Source organism: Chiloscyllium plagiosum, unplaced genomic scaffold, assembly GCF_037043375.1.
Source record: "Chiloscyllium plagiosum isolate Xiang-an unplaced genomic scaffold, Cpla_swu_hap1 HiC_scaffold_2, whole genome shotgun sequence".
Classification (NCBI taxonomy): domain Eukaryota; kingdom Metazoa; phylum Chordata; class Chondrichthyes; order Orectolobiformes; family Hemiscylliidae; genus Chiloscyllium; species Chiloscyllium plagiosum.
Genome location: NW_028270140.1, coordinates 136,653,189 through 136,669,512, shown reverse-complemented (window position 1 = coordinate 136,669,512; position 16,324 = coordinate 136,653,189). Strand labels below are relative to the sequence as shown.

The window sequence follows — 16,324 nt, the reverse complement described above, 5'->3', positions numbered from 1 at the left end:
AACATTTCAACCCTGGGAATAAGACTCCGACTATCCATCTCCCAGAGTCTCTCTTATATTTTTAAACTTCTGTCAGGTTGCCACTCAGCCTCTGACACTCTGGAGAAAACAATCCAAGTTTGTTCAACCTTTCCTTACAACTAATATACTCCAACACAGATAACATCTTTTCACCCTCGCCAATTCCTCCATATTCTCCCTGTAGTGTAGTCACTAGAATTGCACACAATACTCCAAACATAGCCTAATTAAAGTCTTTTACAGTTCAAACCCGACTTATGCATTTGAAACACACCATTCTAGAGTCTCACTCATAGCCACAGAAATGCCTAACTGTGCCCCTGACTATAGAGTCCCCTTTCAATCTATAAATTTTGTTACGTGCATGCAAGACATTGAAACTGACTTTCTAAGTCTCAGCCCTTTAATTATCCTTTGGCAATACAAAGATTTGGAAAAGTACTTTGGGCAGGCCACTGACTGTTTTCTGGTACTCCCCCTATCTCATATATTCACGATTTTAAATCTACGATAATTTCACTTAGCATTTCCAAACATATCAGTTTTCTGTCCACTAAGATGACCCAGGAATGTATTCTTGGCTGCCTGTCATGTTCTCTGTCAACATATTCAAGAACTGCCACAAACTTTATCAAAGATCATGTATTCATATGGACCAGCATAAGCTAAATTCAGGCCAGCTTAACCTCAAAAAAAAATGCAAGGGATGAAATCTCTAGATTATAATAGGGTTTCCTCAGCTTGAGCTGTTCTCAATTAGCCATTTCCCACTGGAGACACAGTCGAGAGCATTGTTCTGGATGGTTGAATTGATGGTCAGTGTGAAAACAAAGTGCTGGAGAAACTCAGCAGCTCTGGCAGCATTTGTGGAGGGAGCAACAAAGTTAACATTCAAGACAAACTCTTCTTCAGAACTGCTCGAAACGTCAACTCCAGCATTTTGCTCGTACATCAGGAAAGAAGATCTTGAAAGCAATTTTAAGCAAAAGGAAGAATTAACTCTGTTCCTCACTATTGTGTATAATATTGTTCTTGCATCACTAGAGACAGGACACAAGAGGCATAGAATCATTAAACTGGCAACTATTCATGAATGTGTCCACTATCCATTAGTTAATTATTCAAGATCTGCTTCTAAGCGCATTGCAAAAAGGTCTTGTGACATGTTGCAAACTTTTTTTGTCTTTAGGCTATATTGTGTGCAATTCTGGTCAGTACACTACAGGAAGGATATGGAGGCATTGGAGAGGGTGCAAATGATATTGCCCAGGGTGGCACAGTGGCTCAGTGGTTAGCACTGCTGCCTCATAGCACCAGGGTCCCAGGTTCGATTCCAGCCTCGGGTGACTGTCTGCGTGGAGTTTGCACATTCTCCCAGTGTCTGCGTGGGTTTCCTCCGGGTACTCTGGTTCCTCCCACAGTCTAAAGATGTGCAGGTCAGGTGAATTGGCCATGCTAAATTGCTCATAGTGTTAGGTGCATTAGCCAGAGGGAAATGGGTCGGGGTGGGTTACTCTTCGGAGAGTCGGTGTGGACTGGTTGGTCTGAAGGGCCTGTTTCCACACTGTAGGTAATCTAATCTATGTTGGAGTATATACTAGTTGTAAGGAGAGGTTGGATAAACTTGGATTTTTTTTCTCCAGAGTGTCAGAGGCTGAGTAGCAATCTGATAGAAATTTACAAGTTTAAGTCACTGAGTGACTTACATTTCTCTCAGTAAGTAAACAAATATGTCACACAATCAGCATTGCATGATTTACTCTTTATGATATGAATCCTTTCCAATACATTAAACCCAAATCACTGCTTCAAACAAAAAAAAACATTCTGCTTTCCAGCGATATTATTTGCTGACAGTAAGATAACAAATCCAAAATAAACCATAACTGTGCATTTTTTTCAAAAAAAAGAGTATACACCGCGGAACTGAATGACACGAGGAAATTTAAAAAATATAAATTGCCTTCAAATAAAAATGGAGCAATTAGATTTATGTCGAATGTTCAAAGTCATTCAAATGAAGACATAAATAAATTGCGTCTGGTCTAATTATTTTGGCCTAGTGAATCTACCCATTTAGTCGGTCATTAAATGTGTATTTTTCTTAACTGGAGTTTGTCATTTCTTTGCAAAGCATAGTTGATTTAACTGCTGCTCAGAATGCAAGTGCAAGACACGCTTTGAACTGCCTGAAATTTCCATCAGTCTTTGTAAAGTGTTGTCCATCACTCAATGTTGTGTGCTGACAGAAGTCCAGGAAAGCACTTTGAGGGCTGCAAGAAAGCTTAAGGGAGTTGCTATATAGATGCTATGGGGAAAAAGCAACTAAGACTTTTCAAGACATAGATGCGAAAGGCCCTGGAAACTGAGTAAAACCCTGTCGGCTGTAGTTTGACATGTCAAAAAATTTGTGAATGTTAGCTGCATTTGTAAATACATAGAACAAGAGAAAACTTATTTGGATTATCACTTCATGTAATGCCAAGTTTCCAATATCGTACAATGCACTTTTGTAAGTTTTATGAATAAATTAAATATGTTGAAGAACAAGAATATGTTAATACAAGTTCTTTTATCATCACTGGACAATGGAGATTTACCTGACTCTCCCACCAACAATGAATGACTGCTATGTTCCATCACTGCTCTTGCAACGCTGATTGCACTTTTAATTCTTCGCAGGTTTCCAACTGCTCCAACCTCAATTGTGTTACTGAAGAGTTTTAACAATATATATATATATATAAAACATGTGAGTGAAGAATTTCAATGTTTATGTTTCAATTAAGAAATGGCATGCTGTGAGCATTCATTTTCTGCACATTTTCAAAGTTCATGTTCAGAGTGTTCTCATTAAAAATATTAAATGTGGCATCACACTTGAAATAGATTGTGTGAATCATATACAGACTTCATGCACATTGTGAACTGTGCGCAACTCAACTAAAATACATTTCCAACCACATACAAGAAAACGGACTGTGCAATTCTGAGGTTTTGTGAGGGGAGCATAATCCATTTCAAAATATTTGGGGAATGTGGGAAACAGGAAAACTAACCCTCCTCATACCATCCAGTAATTATATCTACTCGTGTAAAAATTGAGTTTGTTTGAGACAAAACATGAAGCAAAAAAAAAAGGTCAGCTTATAATTAATACATGAGGAGTGGTGGTGGCATAGTGGTAGTGTCACTGGAATTAATCCAGAACTTCAAGTTGGTTCAAATCCCACCAAGGCAAATGGTGAAGTTTAAACAGAGAGGTAAAGATATATGGCCTCATGAAGATCATGTAATAATTGTTCTAATGTCACTGATGTACTTTGGGAAAGAAAATCTAACATCCTTACCAGGTGTGGCCACATCGGACTCTAAAATCTATTCCATTGTCTTCTAGATAGTTAGGAACGCAAATGCAAAAACAGCAACAAAGAGAAAGACTCACTCGGGTGTTTCTGCCATACCACTCCAAAACATGAGCAAAAAGTACATGAAACATGACAGATTTTTCAGGCAAATGTCAACTTTTTCAGAAGGTTGACTATTACTGCAGTGAGTTTGGCAGGGTGAACAGCAAATAAAATGCAACAGAAAAAAGCAAAGATTTTGAAGCTAGATCTTATTTTGAATAAAGGTATTTGCAGAAGACTGTAATTCATCACACAAATCAATCCTGAAGGTTCAACTGTAAACAGATAAAAGTTATTTTCCACACAGTGGTTAGTTATTTACTCACCCATTCATAATCATAGCATCCAGTGTCGTCTCCCCGCGTTCATCTGGACTTCCACCATATCCCACAGTACCATCACACTGCTCAAACTCACACTGGCTGCAGCCTTTCTCTACTGCATCCAATGCTGAACCTCCAGAATGAAGAGTGTCCCATGCTGAATACAAAACACATCCAAATTAATCCAAACAAAATAAAAGGTAGAAAAGTTTGTTTTTCTCTTTGGATTTGGAGTTTGCTGGTAAGGCCACATCTGTTCTCGTCTCTAACTGCAGTCCATAAGATGTAGTTGCGAAGTAGGCCATTCAGCCCATCGAGTCTGCTAAGCCATTCAATAAGATAATGAATGATCTGATCTTTTTTTTTTAAATTCCCTACAGTGTGGAAACAGGCCCTTTGGCCCAACCAATCCACACCGACCCTCCGAAGAGTAACCCACCCAGACCCATTTCCCCTCTGATTAATGCACCTGACACTATGGGCAAATTAGCATGGCCAATTCACCTGACCTGCACATCTTCGGATTGTGGGAGGAAACCGGAGCACCCAGAGGAAACCCACGCAGACACGGGGAGCATGTCTGTGTGGAGATTTCACTGTCACCCAAGGTTGGAATCGAACCTGGGACCCTGGTGCTGTGAGGCAGCATTGCTAACACTGAGCCACCATGCTGCCCAAATCATCCTCAAATCCACTTTCCTGCTTTTGCCCCATAAGGCTTAATTCCCATAATGATTAAAAATCTGCCTGTCTCAGCCCTGAATGTACTCAACAACCCTGCCTCGAAAAATTCAAGATTCACTCGCCTCAGAAGAAATTCCTCATCATCTTGGTCTTAAATGGGTGTCTCCTTACTCTGAGATGACGTCCTTTGGTCTAAAATGTTCCACAGGTATAAACAACTTCTCTGCATCTTAACCTGTCTTGATGATTCGATTCTGGATCAGTGGTGCTGGAAGAGCACAGCAATTCAGGCAGCATCCGAGGACAGGCAAAATCGACGTTTCGGGCAAAAGCCCTTCATCAGGAATAAAGGCAGAGAGCCTGAAGCGTGGAGAGATAAGCTAGAGGAGGGTGGGGGTGGGGAGAGAGTGGCATAGAGTACAATAGGTCAGTGGGGAAGGAGATGAAGCTGATAGGTCAGGGAGGAGAGGGTGGAGTGGATAGGTGGAAAAGGAGCTGGGCAGGTCGGACAAGTCCGGACAGGTCAGGGGATCGAGCTGCTGGAGGTTAGAAGCTAGGATGAGGTGGGGGAAGGGGAAATGAGGAAACTGTTGAAATCCACATTGATGCCCTGGGGTTGAAGTGTTCCGAGGCGGAAGATGAGGCGTTCTTCCTCCAGGCGTCTGGTGGTGAGGGAGCGGCGGTGGAGGAGGCCCAGCACCTCCATATCCTCGGCAGAGTGGGAGGGGGAGTTGAAATGTTGAGCCACTGGGCGATTTGGTTGATTGGTGCGGGTGTCTCGGAGATGTTCCCTAAAGCGCTCTGCTAGGAGGCGCCCAGTCTCCCCAATGTAGAGGGGACCGCATCGGGAGCAACGGATACAATAGATGATATTAGTGGATGTGCAGGTAAAACTTTGATGGATGTGGAAAGCTCCTTTGGGGCCTTGGATAGAGGTGAGGGAGGAGGTGTGGGCGCAGGTTTTACAGTTCCTGCGGTGGCAGGGGAAAGTGCCAGGATGGGAGGGTGGGTCGTAGGGGGGCGTGGACCTGACCAGGTAGTCACGGAGGGAACGGTCTTTGCGGAAGGCGGAGAGGGGTGGGGAGGGAAATATATCCCTGGTGGTGGGGTCTGTTTGCAGGTGGCGGAAATGTCGGCGGATGATTTGGTTTATGCGAAGGTTGGTAGGGTGGAAGGTGAGCACCAGGGGCGTTCTGTCCTTGTTGCGGTTGGAGGGGTTGGGTCTGAGGGCGGAGGTGCGGGATGTGGATGAGATGCGTTGGAGGGCATCTTTAACCACGTGGGAAGGGAAATTGCGGTCTCTAAAGAAGGAGGCCATCTGATGTGTTCTATGGTGGAACCGCTCCTCCTGGGAGCAGATACGGCGGAGGCGGAGGAATTGGGAATACGGGATGGCATTTTTGCAAGAGGTAGGGTGGGAAGAGGTGTAATCCAGGTAGCTGTGGGAGTCGGTGGGTTTGTAGAAGATGTCAGTGTCAAGTCGGTCGTCTGTAGAAGATGTCAGTGTCAAGTCGGTCGTCTGTAGAAGATGTCAGTGTCAAGTCGGTCGTCAAAAACCGTCAGTGTCAAGACCGTTCCCTCCGTGACTACCTGGTCAGGTCCACGCCCCCCTACGACCCACCCTCCCATCCTGGCACTTTCCCCTGCCACCCCAGGAACTGTAAAACCTGCGCCCACACCTCCTCCCTCACCTCTATCCAAGGCCCCAAAGGAGCTTTCCACATCCATCAAAGTTTTACCTGCACATCCACTAATATCATCTATTGTATCCGTTGCTCCCGATGCGGTCTCCTCTACATTGGGGAGACTGGGCGCCTCCTAGCAGAGCGCTTTAGGGAACATCTCCGAGACACCCGCACCAATCAACCAAATCGCCCAGTGGCTCAACATTTCAACTCCCCCTCCCACTCTGCCGAGGATATGGAGGTGCTGGGCCTCCTCCACCGCCGCTCCCTCACCACCAGACGCCTGGAGGAAGAACGCCTCATCTTCTGCCTCGGAACACTTCAACCCCAGGGCATCAATGTGGATTTCAACAGTTTCCTCATTTCCCCTTCCCCCACCTCATCCTAGCTTCTAACCTCCAGCAACTCGATCCCCTGACCTGTCCGGACTTGTCCGACCTGCCCAGCTCCTTTTCCACCTATCCACTCCACCCTCTCCTCCCTGACCTATCAGCTTCATCTCCTTCCCCACTGACCTATTGTACTCTATGCCACTCTCTCCCCACCCCCACCCTCCTCTAGCTTATCTCTCCACGCTTCAGGCTCTCTGCCTTTATTCCTGATGAAGGGCTTTTGCCCGAAACGTCGATTTTGCCTGTCCTCGGATGCTGCCTGAATTGCTGTGCTCTTCCAGCACCACTGATCCAGAATCTGGTTTCCAGCATCTGCAGTCATTGTTTTTACCACCTTGATTCGATAACTATGGTAACAGATGGGTGTTTCTATGGTGTTTTGCCTCCCTGGTGCCAGGATCAAGGAGATGTCTGAGGTGGCACAGGGTATTTTGAAAGGGGAGGGTGAGCAGCCAGAGGTCATGATTGATAGTAACGACATAGACAAAAAGAACGATGAGACCCTGCAAGGGATATTTAAGGAGTCAGGTGGAAAGTTGGTAGTATGACCTCTAGGGTTGTAGTCACAGATTACTCCCTGTGCCATGTGCTCGTGAGGCCAAAAACAGTAAGATATTACAGTTGAAATGTATGGATAAAGAGCTGAAGTAAAAGGGAGAGATCAGATATCTGGATCATTGAGATCTCTTCCTGGACAGGAGAGGCCTTACAAGAAGGACAGGTTGCTTGTAAACTGAGGGACACCAATATCCTAACAGGGAGGTTTGCTAGTGCCCCCACTTTGGAGGGTTTAAACTGGTGTGGCAGGGTTTTCGGAACCAGAGCAGTAGGTCAGCATGTGGAGTGATTGAGGAGAAGGTAGAGGTTAAGTCTAATAGGAAGAACACGTGATGTTAGTGAACTGGTGATCTGAAGTTTATTTTATCTTAATGCAAGGAGTACAACAGGCAAGGCAGGTGAGCTTAAAGCCTGGATTGGTAGATGGGACTACAAGTGTGGTAGCCATTACAGAAACTTGGTAAGAGAAGCGCAGGACTGGCAGTTCAACATTCCAGGGTTTAAACATTTCAGGCGAGATAGAGAGGGTTGTCAAAAGGGTTTGGGGAGTTGCAGTACAGATTAAGGGGAACGTTACAGCTGGACTAAGAGAGTATATCATGGATAGCTCATCCAAAGAGGCAATAAGAAAGATGCAATCATGATGATGGGGTTATACCATAGGCCTCGCAATACCCATTGGGAATTAGAGGATCAGATATGGAGGCAGATTATGGAAAGATGTAAAAACAACAGCATGTGATAAGGGCTGGTTTTAACTTGCCCATCATTGACTATGACACTCTTACTACCATGGGCCTAGGTGGGGTAGAATTTGTTAGGTGCACCCAGGAACAATTCTTGAAACAATATGTAGATATTTCAATTACGTTAGGGGTCATACTAGATATTGAGGAAAGAGTGTCGCCAGGTGATTGAAGCTTCAGTGGGACTGCGTTTTGGGAACAGTAATCATAATTCTAAAAAATGGATCTAAAGAGACTATTTAAAGCTCGTCTTTTAAATTTAGATATAGGAAAAATGATTAGGACATAAAAACTGAAAAAGCTAAAATGAACTGATATGTTAAGCAAGGAAATATTAGTACAAAGAGCAGTGGCATACATTTAAAAGGATATTTCAGAATACTAAGAGTAAGCACATTCCTACAAATATGAAACATTTCAAGGGAATGAACCACAGTTCATGGTTATTTGAAAAAGTTAAAGAAAGTTCAAAATTAAGGAAAAAGCATATAGTAGACCAAAGACGACAGGTAGGTCAAATTACAAAGAATAACAACAAACAACAAAAGGTGAATTAAGAACAAACAATTGTGTATGAGCCAGCGATTTTTTGAAAACTCAGCAATATCAAATCAGAGCTTCTGTAGGTATCTAAAAAGGGAAAATGTAAGTGCACTTAGTATGCAGGTACAGCAGATAATAAGGAAGGCAAATGGAATTTTGGCATTTATTGTTAAAGGAATACAGTATAAAAGTGGAGAGGTGTTGCAACTGTACAAGGCATTATGTGATGGCACCTGGAGTTTTACATACAACTTTAGTCCCCTTACTTAAGGCAGGATGGAGTGGTACTGAAGGCAGTTCATAGGAGGTTCATTCTCATGATTGCTGTGTGGTGTTACCTCAAGCTTGAAAAAGGTTCATTCAGTATCTTCCACAAGAATACCTAATATATTACACTGTGTACTTTTGTTCGCTTGTACATTTTCCCACTGTATCTAAAGCCCATTAGTTTTTGGTGGCCCTCTCTCTCAAAGTGTTCTGAAAGAAATCACCATGGCTACAGAAATACTTGGAAGTTCATCATTAAATGCCTTCAGACACAGAAAATCCAATATATTACTAATTTTAAAAATCAGTAAGTCCAACTAAAAAATAAATGACACTAGAATTTAGATAAATTATACACCTTCCATCACAATAAGAAATAAGTTTGTTTGATGATTTTAAGTGAAAAGGAAGAGACAATAATGTAAATTAGGAGCAGTGATAAGTTACAATATTAACATCCTGTTGAACCTTCCAACAGTTTGAATCTTACAACAGTTTTTGATGTTTCTTCATTTAAGACCTTTAGATTGTAGTGGTGTTTTATGTGTACTGAATTACTTCAGTGCTTTGATAACAAATTGCTATGTGTTTTTTTAAAATCAAATTTCACAAGAATAAACCATAAATTTGTTATAAGTAATGAAAACAGCTTGAGAATAAATGTCATGTTAATTACATGTTATCCTTCTCTGTTAGCTTGTTTAGCTTTTTTGAAGGTCTTGATATTTTAATGTCAATAGTGAACATTAAGAACAGTTAGTGAATGCAGTGCTGCACACCACGCAGCCTCTTCTTGTTACCGTTTCAAAACTTGGATAGCTAATATGTAAATGTCAATGTGTTTGGAATTTAAAACTCAGTTGTCTTCTATTAAACTCTGGTAGTGTAGATTTGCACACATTCTGCATTAAAGCTTTCTGATCAAAAGGGTAAGTAATTATACAAGAGCATGTGCCAGCATTACCCATCTCTGTTACCAGAAGCATAACAGGACTTGACATATCTATGGAATAATGGTGTATAGAATTCAGAGAATAAATGTCATTTTGACCTAACTAATTACTCGCTGGATATATGTGCTGCATACGACAGTCACAAGGATCCTGGCCTTCATTGAATTAGGTTATCTGACGCGGGGTTGGAACATCGCCAGAGCAGTGGTGTCCAATCAGAAAGTGACATCAAGGCACAAAAAGTCACTTGGGATGAGAATAATTTAAACGAAAGTGAAACGTTACCAGTAATCACCTATAAGATTAAGACTGGGGTAATTAATTTGGATAAAAAAAACTAAGTCAATTTTATGATTCATCATCATAAATCAGATGTATTTATAAAATTTCTTAAATCTAAGGGGATAATGTTTAAATTCCAAGAGGTAACACTAAAATATTTTACATCTTCATTAAATTAAATGAGGTAAAAAACAAATCAGAATTAAAGTAGAGCATTTAATCAACCCTCCCACCCATTAAAAAAAAGTGATATTGGCTCAAAAGAAACAACCCGTTAATGAACAGCTCCTGAGTCTTTTATTTATTTAGTCTTAATTTTGTTTCTTTTAACTCAATTATTAATCTCATAATCAAGAGCTTGATGGGACATTTTGTGCCATGTGAGAACTCCAGGTCACATCCCTTCCCAGAGAGTTACAAGTGTTGTCAGCTGGAGGGGCATGAATTCCAGGTTTTGGAGCTTGAGTAGCAGCTGGCAGACTACTTGCAAAGCTGAGAGTTTATTCAATAACATGTTTCCAGAAATGGTTACCCTGCAGCTCAAGGATGGACAGGTATGTAGGCAGTGGATGATTGCGAGACACTCGAGGTTTAAAAGGCATGAAACCCCTGAGTGCATCAGTCTACGATCAGTATTTAGCTTAAAATACTGATAAGAGTAATGGTTCAACTGGGGAGTGCTGTCAGCATCAGTGTCAGAACCAAGATTCCATGTGACTCTGTTATACAGGAGGCATGAAGAATATGGGGAATGCAGCAGACTAACAACATGATATTTCTGTGACTGAATTCAAGGTTGTACGCTGCCTCCCTGGTACCAGAGTAAAGGATCTCACTGAGCAGCTACAGAGCATTTTTAGGGAGAAACACAAATTGTGGTCCATACCCATACCAAAAGTAAAAAGAGGATGAAGTCCTCCAGGTCAATTTGAGCAAGTTGAAAAGGGAACTATGAAGCATGGCTGAAAAAGAAGTATAGAAGTAAGTTTGAGAAGTAATTTTGTGGGTGACGCAAGGATTGGGTAGCTGCAGACAATGCCGAGGATTGCCAAAGGGTACAGCAGGATATTGATAGGCTGGAGGCTTGGACAGAGAAAGGGCAGATGGAGTTTAATCCAGATAAATGGAAGCTGAGGCACTTTGGAAGATCTAGTGCAAAAGGAAAGTATACAGTAAATGGCCGAACCCTCAGCAGCATCAACATATAGAAGGATCCAGGCATACAGGTCCATAGTACCCTAAAAGTTTCAACACAACTGGACAAGGTGGTCAAGAAGTCATATGGAATTCTTGCCTTCATCAATCAAGCAGAATATACAAATTGGTAGGCCATGATGGATTTGAATAGAACTTTGATTAGGCCACGTTTGGAATATTGTGATGTGGAAGTGCTGCTGTTGGACTCTGGTGGACAAAGTTAAAAATAACAACACCAGGTTATAGTCCAACAGGTTTATTTGGAAATACAAGCTTTTGGAGCACTGATCCTTCATCAGGTAGCTAGTGGTGTAGGATCATACGACAAACTTTATAGCAAAATATCAGTGTCATACTCTGCTGCAATATATTGAACAAACCTAGATTGCTGCTAAGTCTTTCATCTTTTAGAATGGGTTGCAGGTTTCGATTCATTAACATGAAAATCCCAGAACTTCCTTCAAGTCACATTCCTGAGATAACTTAAGGTGCTATATAAAAAGTGACATCTCAGCTCAGACAATGCATTAAAGGCATGGGTTAGAGTCTGTCTGTATTCCAATCTTGAGTCAGACTGGTTATATTTTCAAAGTAGGAATTTATAAAATGTCACATGGATTATAAAAAAAAGACTGCTTACAGATTGCTAGCTTCTTGAACAAAATAGAATGTATCTGCAAATACAATTCAGCAGATGCAAATTCACCCCATACACTTATATGTGTGTGCGTACATGAGAGCGAGGGAGAGAGTGAGAGTAGGAGTGTGATGGAGTATATGCCTGTGAGACAGTGTATGCATGGGTGTGAGTGTAGGGTGTGTGTGCGCGCGCGTGTATGGACAGTTCTGTTTGCCACACAACCAGAAGGATGTGGTCACTTTGGAGAGTACAGAAAAAGGTTTACCAGGATGTTGCACGCCTTGGAGAACATTAGCTATGAGGAGAGATTAGGCAAACTTGCTTGGTTTTCAAAGGTTAAGGGATGATCTGATAGAATTTTACAAAGTTATGAGAGGCATGGATAGAATGGATAATCAGAGTCTTTTTACCAGAGTAGAAATGTCAATTACTAGGGTACATAAGTTTAAGGTAAAAGGGGGAAAGTTTAAATGGGATGTGAAAGGCATGTTTTCACACAGAGAGTGCTAAGTGTCTGAAATGTGCTGCCAGAGGAGGTGTTAGAGGCGGATACAATAGCAACGTTTGAGAGGCACTTTAACAGCTACACTAATAGGCAGTGAATAGAGGGATAAGCATAGAGGCAAAAGGTTTCTGGTTTAGACTACTGTCACAGTAGTGTCAGTGCATCTTCCTATGCCCTACTGTTCTTTGTTCATTTCTAAAGAGAGAAAGAGATGATTGGTGGGGAATTTAACATGAGGGTCACCATATCTCAGGCCAAAGAGAGGAGGAGGAGATGCCAGGATCCTTCACGACTCTACTGGAACTTAATCAGGATTAGATGAAGACCAGTAGAAACAACCAGAGCACACATTTGCAACAGCTCTCCTTGAACAAATGCTGATTATGTACAGTCTTAGAAACTTAGACCTACGTGTTTTTCCTATCAGTCGTTTGATTGTTTTGCAGAGCCATGCCTGGCTTGCACTTACCTCGCTGTGTTGCGTCTTTAAAAGGCCAAGTATTGGTGACCAGGGGGAGCTGGGCAGCAGCCAGGAAGCAGGAGGCGCTGAGCGCGAGGATCAGTGGAACGTAGCCCGGGAATCCCATAGCAACGCGAAGCGGGCTCCCATTCACAGAAAGCTCCGCTACTACTCAGCCCATCAAGCTCAGGACTTCCTCTTACACACCCACCTACGGTGGCTGCAAAAGGACGGCGAACTGCTTCCTTGTTTAAAAATAAATTTAGCTGTTCGGGCACTATTTAACTGCAAGATTCGGTTTTCCTAATCTGTCATTGCCTCAAATCACCGCCCCTTCACATAACAGGGATGTGAGAAATTTCTTATTCTTTTCTTGCAATTGCTCCCTCTCCTTTAGAAACATTTTTTTTTGAATGCCCCTCCAGACAGCAGACTCTGGGACGTTTAATTTTCAAAAAGTGTTTTCTAAAGGTTCTGTTGATTTTAGAGTTCCTTAAATTGGGCGAACCCAGAATAATTTGTGTATCGGAAGGCAGAGAAATAAAAACAATGTTGAGTTTCTCTCTTGACCCTTGAAGTGCTGATGGCTCCAGATATTCTGTCCACGCTCCTGCTGCACTTCATTGATATCCCAAACAAAGTACTCCATGACAGCAATTTTAAAAAAAATGGTCAGAGCACCGTAAATTAGGCTAGGTGATGAAAGGGTTAGGATGCTTTTAAATGTTGCATTCCGGCAGAAGGCTGGAAAAACACAGCAAGTCAGGCAGCATCGGGAGGTGGAGAAGTCGAATTGTCGACTGTAACCTTTGAGTTACGGACGAAACGTCGACTTCTGCACCTCCTGATGCTGCCTGGCTTGTGTTCTTCCAGCCTCCTGCCGATCTACTTTGGATTCCAGCATCTGCAGTTTTTTTGTTCCTTCAAATGTTATATTAGCATAGTATTTTCAATCTAAAAGTAGGCAAATGGGACTAGTTTAGTTGGGAAACTAGCTCCTTGAAACTCCAGCTCCTTGAAAACCGAGTTAGGGAACTGGAGCTGGATGAACTATGGATCATCCTAGGCTGAGGGAGAAATTGAGAGGGTGTACAGGGAGGTGCTCACTCCTCAGACACAGGATAAGGACGACTGGGTCACGGGGGAGGAAAGGGAACCGACGGTCAGAGCAGGGATCCCCTGTGGCCGTTCCCCTCAGCAAATAAGTATACCATTTTGGATACTGCTGGTGGGGAAAGCCATAGTTGTCAGGTCTCTGGCACTGAGCCTGGCACTGTGGCTCAGAAGGGAAAGGGGTAAAATAGAAAAGTGCTAGTGGTAGGGGACTCAATAGTTAGACGGATTGACAGGAGAATTTGTGGTCAGGAACGGGACTCCCAGAAGGTGCGTTGCCTTTCCGGTGCCAGGGTCTGGGATGTCACCAATCGGGTTTACAAGATTCTGGAGGGGGAGGGTGAGCAGCCAGAAATCGTGGTACATATTGGCACCAATGATATAGCCAGGAAAGGGATTGAGGATCTGAAAAGTGACTACAGAGAGCTAGGTTGGAAGCTGAAGAGCAAGACGAGTAGTGATCTCAATTTGCAACCGGTGCCACAAGATAGTGAGGTGAGGATCAGTCAGTGAATGCCGCTTAACACGTGGCTGCGAGGCTGGTGCAGGAGGGAAGGCTTCAGATACCTAGACCATTGGGATGAAGCATTCATGGAACTTGCTAAATAGATTACCTTTGCTGATTAAAGGGATGATGGTCCTTTTAAATACTTGTTTCACTACAAAAGGGCATCAGGTCTCTGTACTGCAGTGCTATTTCGAAAAGGGCTGTTTTGGATTCTTGTCAAGATTAGAGTGGTGCTGGAAAAGCACAGCAGGTCAGGCAGCATCTGAGGAGCAGGAAAACCGATGTTTTGGCCTGATGAAGGGCTTTTGCCTGAAACATTGATTTTCCTGCTCCTCGAATGTTGCCTGACCTGCTGTGCTTTTCCAGCACCAATCTAATCTTGACTCTAATCTCCAGCATCTGCAGTCCCCTGTTTTGGATCCTTGTCGTGCAGTGGTAGATTCCATATGTCTGGACCAGGAGACCTGAAGTCAAGTTCCACCTGTTCCAGAGGTCACAATGAAGAGGTTGATTGGAAAATACCTAAAATTGAAGTTGGTAGCATTTGGGAAGAGGCTTGTTGCTGAAGCTCATGGTCCATTTCAACAGTCACCTTGCCCTACTTCCTACTAGGTCAAGGGGGATAAGATTCCTCTATAAAATCACAAATCCTTCAAAAGCCCATTTTCCACTTCTGTGGCTCTGACTCTGGGAGCACTGACCTGGGAACTTCTACATCCCAAGATGGTGACAACTTTGAGGAAAAATAATGTCATCCTCAGTTATTTTTAAAATTCCCTTGTGGCACATGACCTTCAGTGGCTGGGGCAGTATTTATTGTTCATCAACTGGTTGATCTTGAGAAGGTTTGTAAAGTGTTAAATGTCGTAGAGTCTGCTAAATGATATAAAGATTTCCAGATTTCATGACCTATTCATGCCCTCTTGTCACTCGGACAAGTAACTGCTGTGGTAACATTGCCACTGTAAACACCAGCAGCTGTAAAGAAATGTAATTCAATTGGAAGCTTAACTTAAAAAAATTATTGAAATAACCTGCAATCAATTATGTGAACTGTAATTATTGAATGCCTTGAAATGTATATCACTCCATCAAAGTAATGTACTGTTGGTATTTTAATAATTGTGCATTAAATATTAAATAAGGAATCAAATATAATTGAAAAGGCTAAATGGTAAGTTGACAGAACTCATGTAAAACTTAAAATACATGAGTTTTGAGGAGATTTGTAGCTCATGTTGAGTATCTGGATGTAAGTTTGCTCGCTGAGTGAGAAGGTTCATTTTCAGACATTTTCTCACCACACTAGGTAACATCATTTGGAGGCCTCTGGTGAAGCACACGGTGGCACAGTGGTTAGCACTGCTGCCTCACAGCGCCAGAGACCCGGGTTCAATTCCCACCTCAGGCGACTGACTGTGTGGAGTTTGCACGTTCTCCCCGTGTCTGCATGGGTTTCCTCCGGGTGCTCCGGTTTCCTTCCACAGTCCAAAGATATGCAGGTCAGGTGAATTGGCCATGCTAAATTGCCTGTGGTGTTAGGTAAGGGGTACGTGTAGGGGTATGGATGGGTTGCGCTTCGGCGGGGCGGTGTAGACTTGTTGGGCCGAAGGGCCTGTTTCCACACTGTAAGTAATCTAATAAAAGCGCTGGTGTTATGTCCTTCTTTCTATTTATGTGTTTAGGTTTCCTTGGGTTGGTGATGTCATTTCAGGTTCTTTTTCTCAGTGTGTGGTAGATGGGGTCCAAATCAATGTGTTTGTTGATAGATTTCTGGTTGGAATGCCATGCTTCTAAGCATTCTCGTGCGTGTCTCTGTTTGGCTTGTCCTAGGATGGATCTGTTGTCCCAGTCAAAGTGGGGTCCTTCTTCATTTGTATGTAAGGAAACTAGTGAGAGTGGGTAATATATTTTTGTGGCTAACTGATGTTCATATATCCTGGTGGCAAGTTTTGTGCTGGTTTGTCCCATGTAGTGTTTGTTATAGTTCGTGCAAGGTATTTTGTAAATGACATTAGTTTTGTCTGTATAGAGTCA

At 42.7% G+C, this 16,324-nt stretch overlaps 1 protein-coding gene across 1 annotated transcript in view; it reads right to left on the bottom strand.

The window, feature by feature from the left end:
• Positions 1–12,846, bottom strand: part of LOC122557314 (N(4)-(beta-N-acetylglucosaminyl)-L-asparaginase-like) — a 36,148-nt gene extending 23,302 nt beyond the window's left edge. The window contains exons 1-3 of the mRNA XM_043704893.2: positions 12,676–12,846; positions 3,758–3,911; positions 2,622–2,734 (exon numbers count right to left, since the gene is read on the bottom strand). Of these exons, the coding sequence (XP_043560828.2) occupies positions 2,622–2,734; positions 3,758–3,911; positions 12,676–12,793 (385 nt within the window). The 5' untranslated portion in view covers positions 12,794–12,846. The remainder of the gene's footprint in view (positions 1–2,621; positions 2,735–3,757; positions 3,912–12,675) is intronic.
• Positions 12,847–16,324: the final 3,478 nt, after the last annotated feature.